Below are 9,920 nucleotides of genomic sequence, written 5' to 3' on the forward strand. Positions count from 1 at the left end.
ACGCCGATATTGCTGGCAGTTAACAAAGTCCTGTATCTTGTAACTTTGATAAAACTAACAATCATTTTGTAATGTAGATAGGCTAACAATTAATGTCATAGCATAGGCTCACAATCACAACAACAACAACAGCATGTACACGTGGAGTAACAAATGATGCAAGCTTAAACCAATCAGTGTTATAACGTAGGCTAACAAGCAACCATCACATCTATGTAATTTTTTTTAACATGACTAGCAGAAATGCCCGTGCGTTGCTACGGGTCATTACTTACTGTCACGTTATTATACATTTGTTCGTACCATTTTTGAACTTTGAACAAGAATTTTCATTTGCAAGACCTGCGCTGCCGTGGCCATTCTCGACGGGCGGGAGCCTCCTCCTGGAAGTGGAGGAGGAGGAGACGTTCAAAGTCAACCAGTTCGAGTTCGACTACACGTCGGATTCGACTTCGCCTCGGACTACTCCAACGTTCCGCTCAGGGGTCGGACACTCCCGACCCCAGGACTCAGGGTCGGGCGAGGCGGAGCTTCACTCGGGGTCGGGCGAGGCGGAGTTCCACCCTCAAGGGGTCGGGCGCATCCGACCCCGGGACCAAGGGTCGGGCGAGCCTAAGTTCCACAAGGGTCGGGCGAGGCGGAGTTCCACCCTCAAGGGGTCGGGCGCATCCGACCCCAGGACCAAGGGTCAGGCGAGGCGGAGTTCCACCCTCAAGGGGTTGGGCGCATCCGACCCCGGGACCAAGGGTGGAGGGCGAAGGTGGGAAACGGCCGCAGGCCCCGGATCTGGACGGAACGGCGGCGGGATGTCGACGGAGGATGATGGCGTCGATGTCGGAGGACGGGGGGAGGTCGTCGATGGACATGGGGAGGAGGACGAAGGTGGGAACCGACCGCAGGCCCCGGATCCGGACAGAGCGGCGGCGGGAAGTCGACGAAGGATGATGACGTCGATGTCGGAGGATGGCGGGAGGTCGTCGGTGGACATGGGGTGGAGGGCCGGACGGAGCGGCGGCGGCTAGATCCCCAGAGGGAGGGCGGCGGAGGAAGGGGAGGGGAACGAGGGAGCTAGGTGGAGGGCCGGACGGAGCGGCGGCGTCTAGATCCCCCGAGGGATGGGACCGGAGTCGGACGGAGTGCGGCGGATCTCGATCCCCCGAGGGAGGGGAGGGGAACGAGGGAGCGGAACTCTTTTCGCTTTAATCCCTCGTTTTCCTATTTTTTTCCACTCGAGCCCCCCTATACTCAGAATTGGACTGCGGGTTGATATCACGAAATGTCAGGGGGGGTTTTGAAAAATAGTCCGATGGACGAAAAATCCAGGCAGAAACGTTACTTGCTTTAATCTCTACTCCTAAAAAAAGCAAAACCAAGACATTTTTTCGTACGTCATCTTCCGCTCGGTGGTTTCGTCCCGCGGTATATCAATTTCCCTCCGTCCGATCCAAAAATACTCGTACCTCCGGTTCCTCCGCTCTGGTTCCGCGCCCGCGCAGCACAAGCACCATCCGCATCGCCTACCTCCATCCCATCCGCAACAACCGTCGCCCTATCTCGCCGCCGCCGCTGCCCACCTTGCACGATCCAGCTCCTCCCCGCCGCTTGACGACACCGTCTCCGCGCCCACCGTGATGCTCCACTCGATCTCCGTACCCCTGTATGCGCTCGCCAGATCCCCCTCCGTCTACGCCACCGCGGTCGACGCCGAGGACCGGGCCGTCGTGCGCGTCCACGGCCCCGATGGTTGCCCCATCGTGTGGCGCCTCCGCTTCTCCCTCTTCTACAAGGCGTCGGCGCCCCTCCTCCCCGTGCCGCCGCCGTCCCCTATCCTCCTCCACGCCGTCTCGCCATCGCTGTCACCATCCAGATCTGCCCCGTGGCCCCCGTGGACGTCGCGGCGGCCGAGCCAGCCGCGCTCGCCGTGCCCCTCTCTGCGCCCTTCACCATCACGTCCTCGCGCCTCAACGCTGTCTCCAATGTCGCCGTGCACTTTGAGCTCCGCAATGGCACCATCGGGTGGGGGAGGCCGCCGTGCTGCCATCCGTCGCCGACGAGGACCAGCCGGCCGCGATCGCGGCCCGCGGCATCGCTCCGCGCGCTACTCGACGAGGTCAGCCACCCCTCCTCCCCCCTACCCCTCCCCCTTCCCATCTCAAATCTTTGAGAACATCAACGTCTTGCATCAATTGAGATGTGGGGTATGTATGTGGAATTTGTTCTAATATGTTCCATTATTTCAAGTTCTACATCTCAATCGGTTCAACATTTGCACATGGTCATGGTACAGGGTGTTCTGGAAGCAATCCGGATCAGCTGTGCTAGCTATCCAATAAAGAGGACATTTGATGAGTTTATTATTGATCGGTTTGGAATACTTGCACCAGAGCTTGTGGACAGGTATGAATGCTCTAGCTGTGGGATTTAAGTAGGCGATATAAATAGGGGTGAAGCTCTAAGTGAAATATGCTAGTAAAATATATTCTGATTTTTCTGAACTATACATTTCAAAAAAAAAATCTGAACGATTAAAGTGAGCTCAATGCTTTTGCAGCTCTGATGAGAAGGCCGCTTGTGCAGCCATACGTGATAGAATGGGTTTGAAAGGATATTAGGTAGCCTATGTCAATGGGTGAATACAGGAGATAAAACAATCTTATACAGCGTATACTTTTTTCGCAAGACCTCATCTCGAAGAGCAGAAGTATTGGCAAATGCTGTGCGACTAATCCAGAGACGTATAAAGACACATCTTATGTGAAAGGAATTCATCAAATTACGAAAAGCCTCAATTAAATCTCAGAAGTTCTGGAGAGGTATTTCTTCCATTTCATCCATTTTTTTACTGCTCCTGAGATGATGGTGCTTCATATATGTCTTGTGTTTTGTCTTGCAGTTTCTGGCCATTTCATCCATGAGATGATGGGATTGAGGTTTGACTCCCTAAATCATTCTGGCTGATCCAATTTCATCCCTAAATCATTAAATTATGTTTGTACTGGTTCTTTTATTACAGCCATGATATTAGTGGTCAGCTCCCTAAAACTTATTTTCATTCCCCTAACAATTCCAAGTGGTTGTTTATATATAATGCCCATTCTTTAATATATGATTGCAATCAGTAAATAGGTTAACAACTGCCACTATGCTATATGTGTGTGTCCTCTTATCTATATGCACATATTGTTACAAATAATTAAGTTGTCCTCAAATTTTTTGTTACAAGACATATAATTTTCTTATCTGTATTAAATCCATCCAGTTTGTATGCAGGAACTGATTTTGTAGATCCTATTGATTCTTGATTCCATTTTACTCTCTAGAGTATAAGCTTTCTCAACAAGGGGGTTGGAAAATCTGGTCCAGCAAATTGTACCTGATGTTCCTTGCTTTTTTCGCTTCTTGATGGAAGTCTGTACCCCGTATTCGTTCTATAAGTGCTGAAAACACAATTGTCATTCTATGTATTTGCAGTTTTGATCAGACCTCTACATTTGGCTTGATGACGATAGCTGGTTCCTGATTCGTGAAATGCTCTTAGAGGTTAGCTTCTATATTGTGTGTGTTGCCATCTGAGATGCATGTTTTTCCCTTTGAGTGCTCATAGTACGTACGATTGCTCAAGCCACTTCATGGTTGTTTCTTGTCAGATTTTACTGTTAACTGTGAATTTCAGTGTAGTTTATTAAACATATAGATTTTGTTTCTTGTCAAGCCAATTCGTGGTTGTTAGGCTATAGCAATAAGAAATTCCAAAACACACATGAAGCACAAATCAATTGTTTGATTCAAGTAAATGTGCAAGGCTGTGGAAATTTTCAAATTAATTATAATTAATCATGTCACAGGTTATTCAGAGAAGGTGCAGCGAAGTTAGCATTCCGATTTGTCACAGGTTATTCAGAGAAGTTAAGTATGTGCAGCCACCCAATGAGAATATTCTCTGTACATTTAATTTGTTTCCTCTTCTATCCATAATATTTTTAGAATTCACTAGGCCAAACTTCATTCTGTGCCAGAATGGCTTAACAAGTTTTAGCTGAATAGTTGATCAAACAAGTTTTAGCTGAAGTATTACTTGTTATGTGGTTACATATTTTGTTTAATTCTGCATTCCTTGCAACCATCATGTTGATCTTGCAATCTTCTGCATGCAGGCTGTGTACATTAGATATTGACATACTTTTGATATACAAGATGTATACGTTTCCTACATTACTACCTTGATCCATATTTATAAAACTAAAAAAATTGCATAGCACCCATGGTTCAGACCTTCGGTGGGTAGCACCTCTACTGGGTGCTCTACCTTTATCTTTCTATCTAGCAATAATATGTTTTGTTACAAAATGTCAATACTATAATGTTAGTCAAAATTCTTGTAGGTGATAAAACTTCATTCTATCAATTCTAAAAGACCTATATTTAGTCATTTTATGTTAGCAATCTGGAAATTCCAAATTAAATAAATTCCTCTGACAGGTTTTTGGGTAGTACTATTCGAAAAAAATGAATCTGACTTATATTACTTGCTTTGTTTCCAGGTACATCATTGTAATGGTGCTCTCTTTTGCCTTCAACAACTGGTCCCTGGCAATGTTTTGCCACAGCAATTATAGCGGCATGTTATGCCTTCAATCTAAAATGTAGGCATGTACACTGTATCTCTATGCGCGGAAGTGAAAATGAAGCTTATTACTATATGAATGTATCTGGCAGTCTATGTAGTGTACTCAGGTCTCCATGAACCTTATCATGGAGTAGTCCACCGTCAGCCACCTCTGTAAGTTAAGGTTCTTCTGATGGATTCAAAATTTCAAATATTTTAAGTAGTTATCTTTAGATGTGTATGAAAAATCTCATTTTATATGTGTTAATCTCTTGTCAAGTGCCATTTACAGTCATTGTTCACCACTTAAGTGCATTGGCTTAATGTAGGTCTTATTCACATATATGATATCTCTTTTGAAATATTGAAATATAACGTGGCAGCTGGACCTCATTCATGGATGTGTAGAATGATATTTGGATTTCTATGTGCATGACAAATTAATATTGATTGTAAATGTATGAATATGCGAAACATGGCTAAAAGACATATTTTGGTGTCGTTGGGCATCATTTTTTCTTTTGCCCACTTTCTTTCATAAAACAAAACTAATTTAGTACACAAATATTTGGTAAATCTGATGGTACAAGTATCTGGCAAATAGTACAAGTATCTGGCAAATTGACGCAGTTCCTGGTCAAAATATTTTTAAGATTAGTACACAAATATTTGGTAAATTTGATGGTAGTATATTATATTATTTCGTTTGTAATAATTGTTCTTAGCGTGCTAAATTTTTTCGCATTTTGGTAGGCTTGATTAGGATTACCCATTAGTTCCTTTATTGGTCAAGATGTAAGTGGCACAATTTCTGAAGCTATTTTACATCACATAACAAAGGATGCGGATCTCAATGATGTGGAGCTCAATGAATTCCAGGTTTGTAGATCCAAATTTCTCATCGCATTACTTGTTTGACCTGTTGGTGACACTGAGTTTTGGCAGCACATCATTTCTGAATTTTGCTTCTCTGACATGTTTGCTAAATGAAAATATTTTTTTCTATTTTGTACTGGGATAACCTGACCCAAAGCAATGCATGGTGCTAAGTATTTTAACTGATGCCTTATTGACCTGCAAAGAACTGCTTCTCAACATGTATGCTAGAAGCTAAGTATCTCTCACTGATGTCATGTAGGTGTAACCCTCAGAAATTACTATTTTTTCATATGCAGTCTTCACAAGAGCAGGTTAGTGAAATGTATTTTCTAAACTGATTTCATTAGAGTATGCAGAGCCAATCATTTTTTTGAAGAATTCAAATCAGCCACTCAGAATTTCTGCTGTAATGGAGGAGTTTTGGCCACAATGAAAGATTACATGCATATCTATTTCCTTGCTGTTGCTATATGGTCTTATGGGGAAGTTTGACTATTAGGCAATAATGGTCAACTAATAGTACAATAGTATTTGGAACAGTGACTGTACATTAATCAATAGTATGCATCATAGAAGAGCAACTGTATACATGAATCTTAGGCTGTTACCAAGATCGCTGAAAATTTGTATTTGGAAAATTGCAGTATTCCAAAGAAATATTAATATAATAATTAAGTACGTGAATTAACTATTTTCTTTTGATATATTGCTTTGCTGAATGCGAGGTGTATTGTACTATAAATTTTTTACTACCCGTAGCAACGCACGGGCACGATCCTAGTAACAGGTAAAGATGGACTGCGCTGGTGCTTTGTACTAGCCGTTCACGAAGCTAAATCTGCGTTGCACGAATCCGTGAGGTTACCCTAGTTTCCTGTATCACGTACGTCTACGGATGTGGGTGGGATTTTCCGAGAATGTTCTTGGATACGGCCCACTCCAGGCCCAGTTACTGCCCCATTACACACGGCTCCCTGCGTGCCCTAGCCCCCGACTCTCACACCGCACAAAGCCGCAGCGCCGCAACGCACGCCGGACGCAGCCGCCCGCTCTTCCTGTGCGCCTGTCCGCCTGCGACCACCACTCGAACCTGCCGTCGGCGATCCGGCGGTGACCTCCGGTGAGTTCCTTGGCTTTCCAGTTCTCGATCTGGCGTTCTTCTTCCCTGATTTCTTTCTTCCCGTTCCGCTCCAGTGACACCTGTTCTTTTCTTCAGTTCTTCTGGCTTGATTTCATTCTCCCCCTTCCAGTCTAGTGTCCTTCTTGCTAGATTTCTTTGCTCCCCTTCCTTATCCAGTGCTCTTCTCCCTTGATTTTTCCTTGCCGCTAGTATATGGTATTCAAGTACTGCTAGCGTAGCTGCGTAGGCTTAGCTTCTGCATCCTCACAAAGTCTGTGTCTTTCGGTCCTGTGGGTGTGGGCTGATGTTGAGAGTGGACGAAATGAGGATGTAGAAGCCTCAGTTCCAAGCGGCACTTTATCGCTATCATGCTCATAATAATTTCCTCAATTTCAGACTGCCATGTTATGCAATAGAACTGCAGTAGACTGCTATTTGCTATGCTGAACTTCTCTGTGTTTTTTTTTGTTGTGATTTGTGAACTTAATTCGTGTTACAGGGGAAATGGTCGAGTATCTCTTCGACGAGAACTTCAGTGTGAGCAGGCTCGATCCTGATGGCAAGAAGTTCGACAAAGGTAATTTATCGCTAGCTTTTCTACAGTAATCTTGAGTCCATGATGTGCTTTCCTGTTCCAATTCTGCGAATACGTCCTGTAAGTAGTTGTTAGTGATTGCTTACTTTGCTCTATGTTATGCAGTCCTTTGAGTGCTTGAAACATGAGTGTTCGGATTTCTCTTGCTTCAAATATGGGCTGATGTAGTGTTGTTTTTTCCCCATGTTGTGCTTGGACAGTCACTCGCGTCGAAGCTCATAACGAGCAAGTGTACATGCAGCTAGATGTTGCTACTGAGATCTTTCCTCTGCGTGCTGGCGACAAATTCAACATGGTGATAGCTCCTACTCTGAATCTGGATGGAACACCAGACACTGGCTACTACACACAGGTGATGCAACGAACCTAATTCCTCTCATAACTTGATCTTGGCATAGTGACAATTTTGTGATGGAAATACAGATCCGAATGTGCTCTAGGTGCCACGATATGTTTCTTGTTTCTTTTGACTTGTCTTCCGTGAGGCAATTTTTATTGGATTAATAATATGATTCCATTCCTTTCATTCAGGCTGGAAGGAAAACACTTGCTGACAAGTTTGACTATGTCATGCATGGAAAGCTTTACAAGATCTCAGACGACAGTTCCACCAGTTCATCTACTAAAGTGTATGCCTTCTTTAAACTTGGACAATTATTCTGTGTGTATGATGCTACATCATTTAGTGTTACACTGGTTTCTTTCCTTGTTCTGCACATTTTTCTGGGCCCTAAATTCATATATATGAACCACTAAAGGTGATTGTGACCTACAATTGTACTACCAAGTTACTAAAATCCTGTATAACTAATTAAAAGTTACAGAAATGTTCCTCAACATAAGTTGGAACAGGGATGATTGATCCCACATGGTAACAGTCTCTGAAGTACATAAATATGAGGATGCAAGTCATGTTTTTCTTGTGATATATGCCTAATGTCTTGCCAATTCTTAGCAAGCACTAGTACATGGTCTATTGGATCCTGTTAAATTTTAATTTCTAAGGTAGTCTTATTGATTAAGGTTGTTCTTTTATGTTTTAAGATGAAATTACTTCAGAGATATACATCGCGTTTGAAAGTAAAATGTCTCTAGTTATACTGCCTTGGCTTGTGGCCATGTGCCCGTCTATTGCTAATTGTTGAAGAAATCATGTCATTTGATCAATGGAAGCTTCATGGGTTAGGTTTTATATACTAGATGTTCTTGTCTAGCAGTCTCAAACAAATGGAAAATAATTGCAAGGTTATTCTACCCAAAGGAAGAAGCAAGATTATTTAAAGTGACAGTCTTAATAGACGAATCTGATGTATGGGTTATAGACCTTCAGTTGAGCAGTAACTATGAATACATGATTACAGATAGTGGGCTTAGTTACTTGGAGCAGTTTATTTTGTGAAACAGTTGGAGTGCATGGCATTGCTACATTTTCAACTTTATTCATCTTGTTAAGCCCTAAGTGTGTCAGTGAGCAAAATTGCAATATAGATTGATGTGCGCACATTCTTGGCATACCCGAATCAATGTTTATTTCTCAGCTAAGTGTTTCTTCCCAGTTTGTTATGTGCTACATTTTCTAACTCAATACCCCATACCCTCATTCCAGGGAGATCTATGCATCTTTTGGTGGCCTCCTGCTGCTGCTTAGGTGCGATAGTTCCAGTGCAGCTAGCTTCGAGCTGGATCAGAGGCTGTTTCTTCTTATCAGGAAGCTGTAAAACTGTAAATGTATTGGCTATTTAAAATGCCGGTTACCTTGTTGACTGTACCCAGCTTCCACCCAGTAGGCCAGTATGTGGTAAGGCTTTCAATTGGTAGAAATGACTTCTATCATGGACTTGCAAACAGTCGCTGCAACCGAGCACTCTAAGCCAGTAGTTGGTGGATAATGTTGTGGTGGTTCTATCTTTTGGTTTGTTACACTGGGAAGGCTGTTTTCATATTGAATCGTGGATTCTAATATGTGCACGACGATGATACAGCGGTTTCGCTTCATATGATCTGTAGTGGTATCATTGAGCTCTATCAGAGTTCAGAGCATTGGACCACCCAATCTCCAGCAGCCGATGAATGAAAACCCCGACGGCAGCTGCTGCCGGTACATGCTTTTGGATGGTTACAAAGTTCACATGCCATTTCCCTCCCAGCCTCCCCGAGGACAAGAACCAGCTGAGGCCCAGGAGCACAAGCCTTTACTCCTACCACAAATAGACTAGGATAGGAATGGGGACAGCCTTGTATCTGTAAAAACTTTACTCTCCTGCCATCCACAGAAAGGCTCCAGGAGCCATTGCCAAGAACCAAACGGATTGGATTGGAGATTGTTGCTGGACCACCACTGCATCTCCAACCGAAGTTTGAAGAGCTGGCAGCAAGAGATTTCTTGTTCTGGACCAAGAACAATCCCATGGAGCACGTCTCCTACACATTGCAATCGCACCTAGGAGCAGAGCAGCGGTCACCGTAGACGGCCACAGCCTTTTTCCTGGGATCATATATCTTCAGAGTCAGAGATACACACATTGGCAGCTTGGCTGGCTGACTTTTATCATGCCCAGCAATTGTCCTGGCGCCAGTACTAAATCTGAGAAGACATGTGTGCAGAGTGGCCTTCAATTCAAGCATCACAGGCATGCTATACTGATCAAGACCAAGGACAGGCAAAAGGGTACAAGGCCATTAACACTTGCCCGTTCGAAGAGAGCAGTTCAGGTGATGGG

The 9,920-nt window shown here is 44.0% G+C and overlaps 1 protein-coding gene across 1 annotated transcript; it reads left to right on the forward strand.

The window, feature by feature from the left end:
- The first annotated feature begins 6,456 nt into the window (after positions 1-6,456).
- Positions 6,457-9,174, forward strand: LOC101771355 (DNA-directed RNA polymerases II and V subunit 8A). Its single transcript, XM_004966080.3, has 5 exons — positions 6,457-6,605; positions 7,105-7,182; positions 7,401-7,552; positions 7,732-7,829; positions 8,807-9,174. Exons 2-5 carry the CDS (start codon positions 7,110-7,112, stop codon positions 8,916-8,918), a joined length of 435 nt encoding a protein of 144 aa, XP_004966137.1. The 5' UTR covers positions 6,457-6,605; positions 7,105-7,109; the 3' UTR covers positions 8,919-9,174.
- The last annotated feature ends 746 nt before the right edge of the window (positions 9,175-9,920 follow it).

This window comes from Setaria italica, chromosome IV, assembly GCF_000263155.2.
Source record: "Setaria italica strain Yugu1 chromosome IV, Setaria_italica_v2.0, whole genome shotgun sequence".
Classification (NCBI taxonomy): Eukaryota; Viridiplantae; Streptophyta; class Magnoliopsida; order Poales; family Poaceae; genus Setaria; species Setaria italica.